Source organism: Physeter macrocephalus, chromosome 14, assembly GCF_002837175.3.
Source record: "Physeter macrocephalus isolate SW-GA chromosome 14, ASM283717v5, whole genome shotgun sequence".
NCBI classification, from domain to species: Eukaryota; Metazoa; Chordata; class Mammalia; order Artiodactyla; family Physeteridae; genus Physeter; species Physeter macrocephalus.
Genome location: NC_041227.1, coordinates 43,327,327 through 43,344,539, shown reverse-complemented (window position 1 = coordinate 43,344,539; position 17,213 = coordinate 43,327,327). Strand labels below are relative to the sequence as shown.

The 17,213-nt window shown below is 39.4% G+C and overlaps 1 protein-coding gene across 1 annotated transcript in view; it reads left to right on the top strand.

Moving 5' to 3' along the window:
- Positions 1–17,213, top strand: part of XRN2 (5'-3' exoribonuclease 2) — a 78,805-nt gene that overhangs the window by 54,652 nt on the left and 6,940 nt on the right. The window contains exons 25-28 of the mRNA XM_007122992.4: positions 3,203–3,271; positions 3,365–3,496; positions 5,330–5,457; positions 15,864–15,927. Coding sequence (XP_007123054.1) covers positions 3,203–3,271; positions 3,365–3,496; positions 5,330–5,457; positions 15,864–15,927 — 393 coding nt within the window. The remainder of the gene's footprint in view (positions 1–3,202; positions 3,272–3,364; positions 3,497–5,329; positions 5,458–15,863; positions 15,928–17,213) is intronic.

Genomic DNA, 17,213 nt, shown 5'->3' with positions numbered 1-17,213 from the left:
ACAACCAGTAAAAGCGTAACTCTTTCTAGGAGGGAATAAGTCTTCAAATTGTTCTCAAAGATCCAAGGGGAAAGAACGCTTTAATCTTTCAGATCATAAGTAGTGTCCCTTGTCCCTTCAGTGGGGGACCTCCAAACTTATTTTTAAATACTCCTTTTCTGTCTCCCAGTGGCTTGAACCATATTAAGTATAAGATCACTCTGTTGAGTGTGGTTCTGAGGGGAAGTGGGAGAGATCTTGGAGATTGTTTTCTTATCAGCATGGAAATTTTTTCCCTTTCAGAGCATGAACACGAATAATGGAATTTTTAAAAGTTTTATTGAGGAATAATTGACATATAATAAACTGCACATATTTGATGAATAAATGGATTTGTTTTCTCAAACATTAGCTTCAGCTCTCTTATTAAACCTCTTGTAACCGTTGTCTTTTGAGAGAGATTATCCCTATGACCTGGGATTCTCTTCTCCGTGGGAGCTTGTTACTTGGCTGTTTCTTTCACTTCTTAGTTTCAGCTCTTTCTGTGCGTGCCTTGCAGGTGTTCCCCTAGAGCTCTCACCTAAGCATGATCTTCCTTCCAGCTCCAGCCCTTCCATTTCTTTAGCTCGCCCAGCATTCCCTAGGCTAGGACTGTGACCTCCTTTTGGTTCTCGCCCCATCTTTCTAATGCAGTGTGGCCGGGTGGTTCTTTCTGAATTGCATCTTGGATTACTTTTACTCTCTTGACAACTTGAAGTGGCCTTACGTTGTGGTCAGAACAAGCCCTTCATGACATTCCAGTTCAACCAGGCCGTCTTACTGCCCACTTCTGTTCACATACTTTTTCATTCCAGTCCAGCCCTTCTCAACTGGGGTCCCACCTGAGAATTAAGTCTTGAGAACTTAAAGCATTTGCTGCATGTAATGAACCAGTTTGTATCCTGTGCCTTTAGAATGGCACTGGTTATGTATCTTCCTTGGGAGAACTGAGAAGGTATGTAGTCTCTCAAATCATTTTTTGTAGGGCTTGTTACTTTTCTCCCAGATCCCCACCCATTGAGAAGGCTGCTCCAATTAAACGGAGCTACCCCTTTCCATGTCTGTTCCATCCTGCAGCCAGTCCTGTCCCACCTTCAACCATAGCCTGTTGGGTGCTGTTTTCCTTGGTCCCAGGTGAAAGGCCCCCCTCCCCCATACATACATGCATTTAGCCCACACTCACAAGGGCGTGTGTGTGGAAGGCATGTGCACTCACATGCTTTGATTCAGCGTCTTTCCTGTGCCTGTTGTTGCCTTTTCCACTTTCTTCCTTATTAAACTGTTATTAAACCTTTTCTATCTATTTCCCCTATTAGAAGGGGAGGCAGGCTCCGTGCTTGTGCCCGTGTTTGTGCCCCTGCTCCCACTGTGAGACTGTGTATGCAGTGGGCACTCTGAAAATTTGTTTGGTAAACTGCCGAAAAGGCCTGGTGACGCTAAGAGAACTATTTTGAGATACTTTAGTTGCAAGTCTTGCTTTATCACCAGATTTCTCTCTCTCTCTCTCTTTTTTTTTTTTTTTGCCACGCTACGTGGCTTGTGAGATCTTAGTTCCCCGACCAGGGATCGAACCTGTGCCCCCTGCATTAGAAGCTCGGAGTCCTAACCACTGGACAGCCAGTGAAGTCCCCAGTTTTCTCTCTTTACTATGTATCTGCAAAGCCCTAACAGACCCAGATACCTACCTATCTCTTTCACCCTCTTAAACCTTTCATACTGCCTGTCGTGCCTGGCCCTGCCCTAAGCCATCTGGAATAGAGAACGTCTGAGATAAAGACAGTTGTGGTGAAACGTGAGTCTGTAAGAGGAACAGATTGAATAAATGAAGTGTTGTTCAGCTGTTCTTGAGCTTATAGCATCTTTATTATAAATGAAACTATTTTTGTGTACTTAAAATATACAGTTAAATCCTACTGCAACGAAAATTTCTCTATAACAGATGGGCCCTAATTATTGTAAGTGGCAGTATTTGAAGAGGAAAAAAAAGTTAGCTATCTAAAATGTCAGCCAGTTCAATAAAACCTTTTTTCACTGATTGCAACTGTAATCTGTAATCTTTGGAGGATCTTTGGAGAATATAAAAAAGCACAAAGAAGGAAAGGAAATGGTTGAGTGTACAAATAACCTTTTGGTGAATGTGTGTCTAGTCTATTGCATGTGTACTTTTCCCATGTCATTAAGTATTTTGTTACTACGTTTTAAAAAATATCAATTGAGCATACCGTTTTTAGAAAGAACCATAGTTTATTTAACCAGTCCACTATTGTCCATACACTTAGGTTTTACAGTTTTTCAACATTATGAATACTGTTGTTAAGAGCATCCTTAAGTATAAACCAGGCGCGCGTGCACACACACACACACACACACGCACACACACGCAGTTTGGCCCAGCTTGTTAGTCTGAATGTACAGCTTTCGTGTAGTGTTCAAATGGTGACTGTTACATTATCACAGAAACACACATTAGTAGACCAGGATACAGGCTTCCAACTGGGAGGTTTTGTGTTTTTTCCCCTATGGATTATTTGTGTTCTTTTTTTTTTTTTTTTTTTGATTTTGCAAATGTTTCTGTTGTTGTTTGCATCTTTCTTGTAACAAGAGCTGATCTTCTGTAAGATGCCAGAGGGGAGGGTCTTTGCAATGGACTGAACAAAATGAAAGGTGTTTTTTTATTTTTTGTTGTTGCAAACCTCTTGGACCTGTCTCTGATATTATACTGGAATTTCTCAAGAGTTGGGCACGCAATGTCTGTTATTTCTCTGTGATTACTCACAATTAGCTTGAACATGACTCTTGCACAGAAAGTTACACGAGGGCCATCCTGGAAATTAGTGGCAGTTTGGTGAGGAAGATGTTTAGTCATTTGGCAATTTGGCAAAATCCAGTGACTAAGATCATTTTTGGAGAACACTTTTGAATTTTAGTTATTCTGTTTAAAGGTCAAAAGTACCTAGTTCCCTGGTGGCCTAGTGGTTACGATTCCAGGCTTCCACTGCCGGGGCCCAGGTTCAATCCCTGGTGGGGGAACTGAGATCCTGCAAGCCACGCAGCGTGGCCAAAAAAAAAAAAAACTTAAAAAAAATTAAATAAAATAAAGGTGAAAAGTACCTGAGTTTACATGATAGTAGTTAAGCGAGGCTAATCCAGTATAATCATTAAATTGTGTATTGTTCTCTTCTAGTATTAATTTTAAAGACCCACAGTTTGCTGAAGATTACATTTTTAAAGCCGTAATGCTTCCGGGAGCAAGGTAAAGAACAATGCATTTATAAAACTCTCTAGGTTTATTTTGTATAAACGAAGCTCATCCCTATAACTAAATTTTGTATTTTCAAATGATTAGAAAACCTGCACCGGTACTGAAACCTGGCGACTGGGAGAAATCCAGCAACGGGCGGCAGTGGAAGCCCCAGCTCAGCTTTAACCGGGACCGGCGGCCGGTCCACCTGGATCCAGCGGCCTTCAGGGCTTTGGGGTGAGTGGTAGGTTTTTCTGTGTATTTTGCTTTTTCTGAGTCTTCCACAAAGCATTAAGTCAGCATTTATGCCACAAATATTTAAGACCATTAAATACAACTATTTTGCAGATATTTTAATGACTTTGATACTTTTCTGCTTTTCTTCATTTTTTAAAATTCACTTCTGTTTCTTTGGTTTATATATTGCTTTATGTGTTGCTTGAGAATTCCGTTATTTTCTCTTAAGAGATTTTGCTGTCTAGAAGACTGTTATTTCAAAAGAATAAAACGTGCTCTTTACCCTCAAGAAAGTTCTGGCCGAGTTCATGTCTGGGTGTCCCCAGTACCTCTGAACAGAACCATCACCTCCGGGGCTTGTACCCAAGCACTGATGTCTCTGTGCTGCCTTAATGTGTTTCCTGGCCTGTTAGGTTGAGTCTCTTTTAAGATGTGTGCTGGCCATTTGTATCTCCTCTGCTGTGAATTTCTGATTTTTATCCTTTGCCCTTATTAGCTATCAAATTGTCTTTTTCCTAGTTATGGAGACAACCGTATATAAAAGAGAGGGCTTTGAAACAGTAACACCTAAAGCTGGGATAAAAAGAGCAATGTGCTGGGGTAAATATTAATGAGTTATCATCTGTGAATTAATGATGATAACTCATAAATAGATATTTCCAATTCATAGGAAAACCTTAAGATTCAAAATGGGATTTAGGCAGTAGGTTACCATCAGCAGCATGTACTTTATACAGTGGCTAGTAAGGGACAGTGGGATCACGGGCTTTGGATCCTAAACGTCTGGATCAGATGCCTTGTCTACCCCTTGATATGTTTGTTCACGTTACTGAACCGCCTTGTGCCTCCATTTCCTGTGTGTAAAATGGGAATCATAATCACACCTACTTAACTCATGAAGTTGTTGTGGGGATTAACTGCTTAGGATAGTTTCTATTGTGGTTCTTTGGTCGTCTTCATTCTTAATAGTAAAAGAAATGCAAATCTAAAATATTCTTAAAAGATTTCTTTTTTGCATTATTTCAGCCATTTTGGAAAGCAACATAGAAATACCTCTAAATAGAGTTTTAAGTTCTGAAGGTACTCTGAACTTTTGATCCAGAGTCCTGCTTATTGGAATTTATCCTGAGAAGATATTTTAGAGGAGCCTAGTTATATGCCCAGATCTCTCTATGCATTGTTGTCTGTACTACTGGTACTAAATGGTGGACTGGTGTAGTAAAATGTGAGATATCAACATGTAAATATTCTATAGGTACAGATGTTAACACCTAGGAAGACTATGAAAGATATAGGGAAATGTTTGATAGATCAATAGTAAACTGAAAATAGTAAGATATAGAGTAGTAGTATATACAGTTGACCCTTGAACATCTCTGGGGTTAGGGGCACTGACCCTCTGAGCAGTCGAAAATCCTCAACCGTGGATTGTATAGGACTCTAGTATTTACTATTGAAAACAATCCACCTGTAAGTCGACCTGCGCAGTTCAAACCCATGTTGTTCAAGGGTCAACTGCATAGTGATAGCAACAGCATGGGTCTTTGAGAACAAAACTAAATATAATGCAAAAAAAGAGAAATAGACTCAAATTATTTTTTGCATAAAGTAATTAATAAATATTTGCATGATTATTAAAAATCTTTGGTGTGATAAGTGAGTATTTGCTGTCACCATTATCAGGTACTGTTTTGAACTTTGTATTATAAATCTTTTAAATTTCCATTGTCTTAATCAGATTTAGTAGTAAAAGGACGGCTGCCAGCATTTATTTCTTATGTGTTGGATATATGTCTATATAATTGTTTTGCTGGCTGGGGGGTCCTTTTATAGCCATGTTATGCCCAGAGGCTCTGGAACTGGCGTTTACAGCAATGCTGCACCACCACCTGCGACTTACCAGGGAAACTTGTACCGGCCACTGTTGAGAGGACAAGCCCAGATTCCAAAGCTTATGTCAAGTAAGTTTTCAGTAATGGATTATTTTACCTGCTAAATTAAGTACTGCGACAAAGGGTGGCTTCTGATCTTCATTGCTAAAAAGATTTATTATGTCAGTGCAGACATAGTGGACTTAAAAACATAATGTTTAGAAGAATTAGAAGAGAATACTTCATACAGACTTTCAGATATTTTTATCTTATCTGTATATAGTTAATTGAATAACATGAATTGGATTTCTTATTTTCATTTCTAAATCTGCTTCTGGGTGAACATATGCAGAAAAAGGTATGGGAAACAAGCTCCTGTTTATTCCGTTAATACAGGTAATGGGGCAATTAAATCAGGTGCAGTAGACATGGAATTGGAATTACTTGAAAGACATCAGTATCTGTTTCTTAATTCAAATTGTATTTTAGTAACTGCCTAACATAAAGACAGGCATTGCCTTAGGTAGAAATATGCCTTTAACCTTGTGGTTCTGTGAAGACTGTGGCCTTTCCTTGACCCCTTATAACTTGTGGGCAGAAGTGAATCAGAAATGTTAACTGTGAAGGTGATTATATGGCATTTAGACTGCAGTGGAAATGGGAGAAAATAGTTGAGTGTTGGGCTTCGGATTTTGTATTAATTTTAAACTGTATCCCCAGTAACTGTTGTGTCTGAGCTCTGTGGCCGGGCTCATTTTCAGGGAAGTGTAGGTCATGCGCCAAGTTCTCAGAGCCACTTTCTTTGTGAAGCCTGTGCTTCTGCATTCCGGGTTGTCTGGTTGCTGCCCCACCAGTCAGCCCCTGCTTGGGGAGGAGGGAGACAATGTGGCAAGATGCTAACATTTGTTAAATCCAAGTGTCTAGCATTTAAGTTTTTTTCTGAATGTTTCAAATAGTTCATAAAAATTAAATTTAGAAAAAACAGGAAGGGCTACTCTATTGCGGAGAACCCTTAGAACTCCTTTTAAACCAAAGTTAACCTGTCAAAGAAAGAACCAGATTAAAGTGAGGATTGCTGGGAAATATTTATGCTGTGTACTTAGTATTGTTTTCATGCTGATTTAGTTACAAAACCATTTTTAACCTGAAGCCCTGTAAGAAAGGAGTTCTGATGGTCTCCTTCTCTTAGGGTCCTGTTTTCACTGTGTTCTGTCTGTCTGTCTGTCTGTGTGTCTTTTTGTGTGGCTTAATGACACTGAATGGCGCATTGTTAGACTCCACCATGAAATCTGTGGACTTCAGCGGTTTTTTTCCATTTAGTGCAGGAAGCACAGAAGGGGCACAGGGTTTAATGGGCTTCTTGGAGATCTGCTTGGTACAGTAGTTCCCTCAACTGCTTTCCCCCGAAAATTTAGCAAATAGCATTTCTGAGTATTTCCAATTGTAATGCATGTGGAATATGTATCAACATGTACCACATACAACAGAAAAGTCTAATCACTTTGAAAGAGTTAGTGCCCTGAGATCTCACCAGTGAGCGGTGAGAGCATCTCCAGCTAATTGTTAAAGCCAGCTGTTTACTCACACGTTCCTTATCAGTTCCTTTTTCCTTGTGGCTCTTTGCCATTTATTTCTATCTCTGCTGGTATCACAGCTTCCAAATACGGGGACAAAATGAGATGCAAGTGCTAGGACCAGGTATAATCTCTGTGGCTTAGTTTAGCCAGTATTTCTCAAGACCATGGTTGTGGGGAATTTCTGAGGTTGTTGCATTGAGTAGACTTTCCGAGGTGTGGCAAGAGGTTTGAGTAGCAGAGGTGAAAGCACGTGCTCTGTGTTAAGTGGCTTCCTTCCACCTCCTGTTTCCTAAGGCCCAGTTGCTGGCCTGCTGCCACCATAGTTTATCCATATGGCACCTGGACATCTTACTTAAACCTTTGAAGTCTTTTTTTTTTTCACTAACTTAAATTGACTTATTTTTAATTTGTAAAGTGTATCAATACATTATGGGTTTGATGTGCTTGCTGTATTTTTTCAAATATACATCAGAATGAATACAGCCATGAAGAGAACAAGCTTGTTCATGGACCCCTGGAAAATCATCTTCTGTACCACCTGTGATATGTCCCACACTTTGGGAAATATTGCCTAGATCAGTGGTGCTTAATCAGGGAATCATAGGCCATATGAGAATCTGTAAAAGTCATGGAGTCCCTTGCCAGAAAATCACTCAGTGTGGGATTCATATAAATCCAAGTACTGCATCCGAGGTCCCCTTCCACCCTGCAGGATCCTGCCCCAACAGTAAGAGAAAGAAGTCAGAAATTTCTTTCATTTATCAAGGTCATACCAGAGGTAAAGAATTTCTTACCCTTTGGGGCCTGCAATTTTAGAGTTCTTAGTTTGCCTTTTTTGGAAACAGACAACTCTTGTCAGCATCTGGGCATTTTATTTAAAATAGTGGGGTCCCCTCTTCCCTTTGATTACTTTGACTAACTCGTCATTTGCTGTTTTATAGCACTTAATTAGATAAAATTTGTTTATACTTACAAAGAAGCTTTGATCAGAAACTTTGATTGGAATCTGTTCCACTTAGAATCTCTTTAATTACATCATTAAAAAATAGGAAGTATGCTTTGTAAAGTAGGGATTCACTTTGAGCAAGAAACAAGTGGCCCTCTCTGCCTGGTGACTTGTAAACATTGAGTCACCTGAGGATCAGTGCTGGGACTCTCATTGTATTTAACATATCTTTTCAAAGGGGGTGGGGATGGGAGGAGTGAAAAAGTTTATGGAAAAAAAATCAACCAGGATGCGACATTTAAATTGAGCCAACAAGGGGGAATTTGGAATACTCCAGGCTGAGAGAAAATGATGAGCTTGAAGTACATTGCAAGTAGTCAGGTGGTATTAAGCTTAGAATGTAAAATTAGAGAGTACGCATTGGAACTGATTATGAAGGTAGGGAGGCTGATTTTTTTTTTAACTGATGTTTTAAATGTGTGTTAACTGTAATACATGTTAGTTAAATAAAATATGGTATATAATAGTAAAACATATTTTTAAAAACCAATAAATACATGATCCTGAAATAAGCAGTGTGTTTCTTCTGTTAATTCTTCATGTATGCAATTTTTGAAAATTAGGTTATTATACATGTGTTTTCACATATACTTTTTATTAAAATGTAACATACATAAAGTGCCAAATCATAAATGTACAGTTTAATTTTTATGAAATGATCACAGTCACGTAACCACCACTCAGATCAAGAAACAGAAAGTTGGGACTTCCCTGGTGGCGCAGTGGTTAAGACTCCGCACTCCCAATGCAGGGGGCCTGGGTTCGATCCGTGGTCCAGGAACTAGATCCCACATGCATGCCTCAACTAAGAGTTTGCATGCCACAACCGGGGAGCGGGCGAGCTGCAACTAAGGAGCCCGCTTGCCTCAACTAGGGAGCCTGCCTGCCGCAACTAAGACCCAACACAACCAAATTAATTAATTAATTAAAAAGTTACTGGTGCCCAAGAAGCCCCCCATTGTGTCCTCCCCCCGGCACTGCCCCTGCCCGTTAAAGGCAACCTGACTTCCATAGATTAGTTTTGTCTTTTTTTTTTTAACATAGTATCTAACAGTCTCTTAACACCATTACCCTTTTTAAATTTGCCCTTTTTAGTTGGGTGTTTTGCTTCTGAGATTTATCCGCCTGTCGCTGTAGTGCGAGTTCGTTTGTTCTCATTGCTTCCTGTGTCCCATTATGTGACTGACTGTCATTTATCTGTCCAGTTGGGGTAGTGTGGAGTTGGTCCCCAGCTTGGGGGTGCTTGGAACGGACCACTGTGAGGCTCTCACGTCCTGGTGCGTGTTGTAAACGCTTCTGGTGGGTCCGTTTCCAGAACTGCAGGGTCAGGGCTGTGTGCACGGTCAGCTTTCGTGAGAAGTGCCAGACACAGCCCGGTTTACACCCCGCAGCAGTGTGGGGGAGGTCTAGCTGCTCCCTGCTGTAACTAGCCCCTGGTGTTGTCAGCCTGTTCGCTTTTAGCCACTCTGTTGGACAGGTAGTGGAAGCTCACTCACGTTGAATTAGCCTCTTCTTGGTGACTTGGAGCAATTTTTCATGTTTATTGACTGCTTGGATATCTTTTTTGGTGATGTGCTTGTATGGGTCTTTTGTCCATTTTTCTAAAGGGTTGTCTTTTTCTTTTTACTTTGTAGGAGTTCTTTTATAGTCTGCTTATGAGTTTGTTTGGGGGTTTTTTGTATTGGAAGTATCTTTTTCCACTTGAAAGCTTGCCTTTTCCTTTTAGTGTCATCTGATGAGCCAGCATTTGGGGAAAGTGGGTGAGGCGCATGTGGGAACTCTTGTGCTCTTGTAGCTTTTCTCTGGGTCTTGAATCATCACAATAAAAAATCGAAGACAAAAGAAATTCGTAGATATTTCAAGTGTTTTGATGTTTTTGTAAGTATTATATTTTAAATGTCGTTTTCCAGTTGCTTGCTTGTATATATAAAGAGTTGATTTTTGAATACTGACTTTATCCGACAACTTCACTAAAATTCGTGTATTCTGAAAGTTTGTCTGTATGTTCTTTTGGATTTTTTCCCTACTCAGTCTTGTCATCTGTGAGTTGTGACAGTTCTATATATTCATTTTCTAATATTGATGTCTTTTGGTCTTTTAGTTTTATTGCATTGCCTGGGACCTCTAGTGTGAGTCAGTGTAAGTGGTGATGGTGGGCATCCTTGTTTCATTCCCAGTCTTAAGGGGAAAATTTGTAATATTTCACCATTAAATATGATATTTGCTATAGTTTTTTCATTTATAGAAGGAGCTTCCTTCTACTCCTTGTTTCTAGTGGGTATTGAATTTTATCAAATGCTTTTCCTCCATTTCTTGAGATGGTAATGTTTGTTTGTTTCCTTCTGTTACATGGTGAATGTACACAGATTTATTTTTGACTGTTAAACTAACCTGGCATTACTGGAATAAGCCTAATTGTTTGTGATATATCAATTTTGTGTGTGTGTGTCAGTATAGTGTGGGTTATTTTTTCATCTCTGTGTTATGAAAGATTAGTTTATAGCTTTCTTCACACGTCTGGCCTCATAAAACAAGTTAGAAAGTGTTTCCTACATTTTTGTTCTCTAGTAAGGGTTACTGTGAGATTGTTATCATGTCTTAATCCTTAGACTCACACAAACCACTGAACTCTTCTGTCTCTTTTTTGGCAAGGGTTTTTAAAAACTTTTTAAAGCAAAAAAGTGTGCAGTTACATCTCGTTTCTAGAACCACAACTTTGTTGTGGAAAGACTTGGTGGTGGTTCTGTTTAGGGAGAGATGGTGAAAGTCTGGACTGATCTGGGGCGAAGTGGATTCCAAGTGGAGAAGGTGGGAATGGAGGTACTAAAGGGCTGCGTAGTTGAACCTGCGAAGTGCAGGAGGGCACCTGGGGGACTAGAGAGTTTGGAAGCACAGGAGGTTGGAGCGTTCTTCCATCTTGGAAGAGCAAGATAGTTCTGATTTGTGTGGAGGTTGAAATGCCTGAAGACATTGATGCCATCTGCCTGGAGGTGGCAATAAGGATCTGATACCTGCTTAGGAGAGAGGAAATTGGGAATCATATCCGTATAAGCCAGAAGTGTAGAAGTTTAAGCAGGATTGGGATAGGCTAAAGATTTTTAATTGCCCTTGGTTATACGAGAACCTAGAAAAGCCTGGGGTTGTGAGATTGGACTTCCTAGAAGGCAACCATGTCATTTCACACGGTATTCCCTGATACCTTTGTAAGAGATGTGTTGGAGAAATAATCGGCCTAATCTAGAATAGTTGTTGCATGGTAGTAAACTGGTCACAGTTGTATGATAAGCACAGACAAATGCTGCCAGCTGTCAAGAAATGAAATTCCATGTTCTGGGATGTTTTCCCCAATGCTCTTTCCATGTGGCTCAACATAAGATTTGGTTTTTCTTTTCTTTTCTTTTTTTAGTTTACTGTCATTAATATTTTTCTGGCATATTTATTTCATGGTCTCTTGTGACCTCTAGATTTCATATTTATGCAGACAGACCTAATCCTTGTGTATATGCCAACAAGTCCATCCATCTGTCCATCCGTTGATCAATCTGTCTATCCATTCATCTCTCTCTATGTATTTTCTGTTCTAATTTGTATCTGATCCCTTACGTTTACATTTATATTTACATATCTTTTTTGAATACAAAGTGTTTTAAGGTAGTATTACCCTTTTAAGAGGAGCAGTGATTCCGGGGTGGGGGGTTGTGGTGGGATGAATTGGGAGATTGGGATTGACATATATATACTAATATGTATAAAATAGATAACTAATACGAACCTGTTGTATTAAAAAAATAAAATGAAATTCAAAAAAAATAAAAATAAATGGATACAAATTGAACTAACTTACAAAACAGAAAAAAAGTAATTATGGACTTTCAAAAAAAATGTCAGATGTCAAAAAGAATTATCTTCTAATGTTTAACTGTTTCCACATTCAGTTACTAATAAAGTGAATGTAAAAATTGTATTTAAAAAAAAGAGCAGTGATTCCAGATGTTTTACCCAAGATCTTTTATTTTCTCCCCATGAATCTGTGTTTGTCAAGATGCTTACTCCCGACGTGCATGTGTTAATAAGTATGTTTATTTTACCTTCCTGTCTTAATTGGGTGTGTGTAGTCATGTGAATTCTAAACATTGGAAATATTGAAAGTAGTTTGCAGATCCCTGGTCTTTCCTTCTTGAGACCCTGAGCTTCTGAGCCTCCTGGTTGAGGAGGCAGCTCTCCTGGTCCTTCTAACATAAAATAACATGAAGAGTCACCTCAGCTGGTAGCACAAGTGCACGTGAATCATGGAGCAGCATAGTGTGTTGCGGGGGTGGTCCTGGCTTTCCCTCCACCCCTTAATAGCCTTGTGACCTCAGGCAGGCTTTTGTCAGTACTCCCTTTCCTCACGTCTAAAATGGTACAGAGAACACCCATCTCACAAAATATCCACAGTAAGTGAGTTTAAGTTATTAAGTACTTGAAACAGTGCCTGGCACATAGTAGATACTGTGAAAGTATTCAGTGATAAAAGATCAGCATTCCTCTTTATAGAATTTTGAACTTTAAAATTTGTTTAGAAATAGTTTTAGTAAAATTGAGATCTAAACTGTTTAGTCAGTCTTTTAAAATACTTGTAGTATCAATATCATAGCTGGTTTTTCATGTGGTGCAGAGTTACATCAAGGAGAGCCATTGGTCATACTGCCAGCTCTGTCGAGTGTCTGCTGCAGGCATTTCTCACTGTCAGTCTTTGATTTGTCTTTGATTTGTCAGTTTTTGGCTGACGGGTGATTGTCCGGGTACTGGGAACTTGTCAGAGTCAAGTGCAGCCCCAAGTGCTCAGCATGAATAAAGCGTTCGCTTCTGCAACCTGGAGAACGTGACATGTCACTTCTCTTCATTTCAGTCGGTAAACTTGTCAATTAGCTGCATTTGAAAAGTGATTTTTGATTAGTGCAATCAGTAAACATGGAATCTTTTCCATGATTGCTGCGCTGATTAGGTAAATTGTCACTTGAGGAGCTATTGGTGAAGCCTTGGTTTCTGTGGCCGTAGAGCTCTAGAAAAGGGATACGTTTTTAAAGACCACAGGAAAAAATTAGCTGTCATTTTTTTTTTCTCTCTCTTGCTTGTACCTTTGTGAAGTGCAATTCACTATCTCAGATTTTTTTTCTCCCTCTCAAATGGATCTTCTTTTAGAGCCATACAAATGAATGATAATAAGTTTGTTTTACATTCTACTTCATTACTTCTCAGCCAGGAAATATTTCTGCTTTATGAACACTTAAGGGCCATATATATTGCTCAGAGCAACATGCAGAGATTTGTTTAAAGGTAGCCTTGAAATTTGTCTTCAACCCTTTTTATTTTTCTTCTTGGGTTGAAAGCAAGAGATATTTTAAAGACTTAACACAATTTGCTTAGGTTTTTAACAAAAAAACTATAGTTTTTGCATGTGCTGAGTTTGTGTGGAAAAAAACAAAGTGGTCCTGGAGGTGAGAAATAGTGAAAGCAAAACAGAGTGGGCAGCACCTGGCATACCAGAATTGGTGGGGTAGGAGCTCTGGCTGTTTTTCTAGACACAGGTATACAGTTAGACTACTGAGAAGGGCTCCCCCTCTCCAAAAAAAGCATTTACACTTAGTGAACATTACATTCCAATTCTACTTAGAAATACCGGTGTGCTTAATCTAACACGCAGCGTATTTGGATCTAGTGAACATGTATTCCTGATGGTGAGGACTTTCCCTCCACTTAACACTGTTCCTGGGAGGAAATATACCAGCTTTTTCCCTGACTTTATTTTTCATAAAACATTAGGATAAACATTTCTGAAGGCTTTTCTTAATGTAAATGTGTTTTTTTATTACCTTCATTCAGTTTTACATTTATTAGGGATCCTGTGTGGAAGCTTTTATTAATACCATGGAGAGTGTGTTCTGTGATGACATCATATATAAAGAGACACCGTGCAACCAGAATCACGGAATTAAGATTTTATGTTAAAAAGAGGCGTGTTTCCAGGGTGACCACAGTGATTCTGGGACATGTGAAGTACAGAGCTAGACAGGGGTCCAAATGAAATTTACAGTATTTCTTTTGACCTTTGCTATATTAGCTAATTTTGTATAATAAGACATTAAAATATAATACTTCTGGGGACATTTTAACCAATTTTCACTGACCTAAGTTTTGTGCAGTATCTGAATGGTTATGGACTACAAGTTTAACAAAGTAATCATCAGGAAAAGTGGCCAAAATGTTGGTTTTACTTTCGGTAGATTGCTTTCTCGTAACTCATTGAAAATCATATAGTATATTTTAAGTTTCTCTATAGAAGTAAACTGCACAGGTGGTTTGCTGTCTTGTAAGAATTTCTGGTTTTAACCTCCTCTGATTTAGATTTTCTGGTGGTGTACAGTCTGCATAGTGATTCAGAAGTTATTCTGGGCCTAGACTAGGTATCTTGGCCCTGTTTCCTGTGGATTGTGTGGCAATGAGCTTCCTGAGTTTCCATTCAGGTTCTGAATATCTAATGACCAACGAGAAACCTCCTCAGCATTGTTCTCAGTTTGACCGCTGCTAATTTGGTTTTTAAGAGATAAAAGGGGGGACTTAATGCAGATTGACTAGGGATGCCACCTTTCTTTCAGTTCAGAATGGAATTCTGCTTGGAAGTGATGGTGGTGAAGGCCTCGCGCGTGCACTGATCGTTGGGCCAGGGGCTGGGGTGGCTCCCCTGGGGTGGTTTGTCCATCTAGGAGGCTTTCTTTGGGCCAGTACCTCGACTGTGTTGCTTCCAGAGCAGCAGCAGCTGGGTGTTTCATGCTGGAACCCTTGTGAGCAGCCAGGTGCCTTACTTGTTCCAGATTCTCCTTTGTAGGGGGTTTTAAAGCACAATTCTACTTTTCTTTCTTCTTTCCCCCCCGCCCCGCCCCCACGTAAACCCAGATTGCATTTTTTTGGTTGGTAACCAGAGATAAGCTTTCATTTCTTCTTTCCTTGAAGAAAGTAATTTCGAAAAGCATGTTTCTAGTTTATGTTTCCATTAAAATGTGAGCCTGAATACATTATGGTAAGCCTTGTTGTCCTTGGGCCTTGGGAGTCTGGAGGAGGTTACTGTCCTCACGCGGAGACCTCATTAGACAACTCCTGGAACAGCTGTTTTAATTAGGTCACACTCAGACCCTGCCGGAAGGTGGCTGAGATGACTGAGACTGGGGACTGGAATGGTGGTTGGTTGATACCAACCTGCCGACTGTGCTGGGGGTGCCCTTCATCCCATTTACACAGAGGACCAGCAGCCACTTAACTATTCCTTGTAATTCGTTCGATGTTCCCAGCTTAGCTTCTGTTAGGGGAAGAGGTTTGACTCTCAGATAACAATAGGGAAGTGGGCGGTCCCTTTATGAACATGTCTTCTGACCTGTGTTGGAGAAATTGTGTACTGTCTGCTTCATGTTAGCACAGCTAGGCAAGTCAGCGTTCTTTCCAGTTTACACGTTTCGGGGGCAAATTTTAGGATTTCTGTTAAAGTTACTATTCGTTCAGTTTGTATTTACGGATAAAACCAAAATACCATCGTTTTACACAGCGTTTAAAATATAAATGTAAAATACATGTATACCTTTACATACGTACGTACACAGATAGTGAGGGAGAGAGAAACGTGAGTTTTAATGACCAAGGCTTCTAAAACTGTTTTGTTATCAAAGGAGAAATAATTTAACAGACAGATTTACTGACCCTGTTGGTTTCATATCTTTTTACATTTCCAGGGTGTGCAATTATGCTAGTTATTTAATTTATATTCAGTCTCAACTTTTTTCAAGAATTTTTAATTATAATATATGTGGGTAGCTGAATAGTGATTACTTTTCAAAAGAAAAAAAAATCTCCTGTTCAACCCTTTCCTGTTTATCTTCCAGATATGAGGCCCCAGGATTCCTGGCGAGGTCCTCCTCCCCTTTTCCAGCAGCAAAGATTTGACAGGTAATATTAAAGCAAATATGACTTTTCAGTAACTTTTCACATCAGCATTTGAAGTTTGGGCTTTTCTGTGGTATGAAATATACTTTCTTCCCTCTAAATAGTTTCTCTTGTGCCCTTTCTTTAGGAAAATAGATGGTTAACACATAGAAGTAAAAGATTCATGCCTGTATACTTTCCTCCTTTTCTTGGTTCTTGGCCTTTATTTTATTGATGCTTTTGAGGTGCCCTGAAAAATGCAACACAGAGAGCTTAAAATTGTATTAGGTTTTGGTCAGGCTAAACAAATTTCTTTTTAGAAGTGTTGTGCAGCTTAATGAGGCATAACTAATGGGGTTCCACTTTTATCATTTCTGTGCCGGCAACGCAGCGTCAGTACAGACCAACCATTGATTCTTGCTGCAAACCTCTTGAAGTCCTAATCAGCTTCTTTGGTACAACTTTTTCAGGGCTGACAGGCCTATTGTAGTGCAGTGTCACTGTAGGTCAGTAGTTATTAGTTGCCACTGAAAACAGTTTCTTTAACTACTTAAGACTGAACTGAATTAAATGCAGAAGGGACTCAGAAGAGGATTATGGGATCTGCAGTCTAATAAGTACCACGGACGAGGAAGAATGTGACATGGTTTAATAACAAGGGATGTTTGACATGTGTTCTTTCATTGATAAGTTGTGCTCTCCGAAGTCAGGTGGTCTCTGCACGACAAGGCAGCCGGGCGTGTTATGAATAATTATATTAACATCTGAAGAATAATTTTTTAAGGGCAGCTTTAAAGTCTGTCGTCTCATGCTGGTCTTGCCAGCACCAGTAAATGCTAAGACGAGTTTAAGCCCCCTCATAGCACGGCTTCCTTCTTTGCCTTCCCAGTTCTGATCTGTTTTGTTTGCCTCTCCTCTGCCGTTTTAGCAGTCTGAGCTGTTCACATCTGAAATGAATGAAGTGTTGTTATTTGAACAGGGTTATAACCTCTACCCCCTTTAAGAAAGGTCTTTCTTTAGAGACTCCAAAACCTCATTTCATTATTTTCTTCAAGAAGATAAAAGAAATTATGTTATTCAATTGTTTATTAATAGTATCAGCTACTTAGTGCAAGCTGCATTTTAATTTAAAATAACTCCTACTGCCTGTGTTTATGTTTTGTTTTCAGTATAAGTGCTCAAGGCACACGGTATGTACCACTTCAGCATCCTCAGAGTAGCACCATTGTCAAACAGATTAAATGAGTGAGGGGTAAATTTTTTCTAAATTACATATTACCACATTCACACTGATCTCATTTTAATAACTG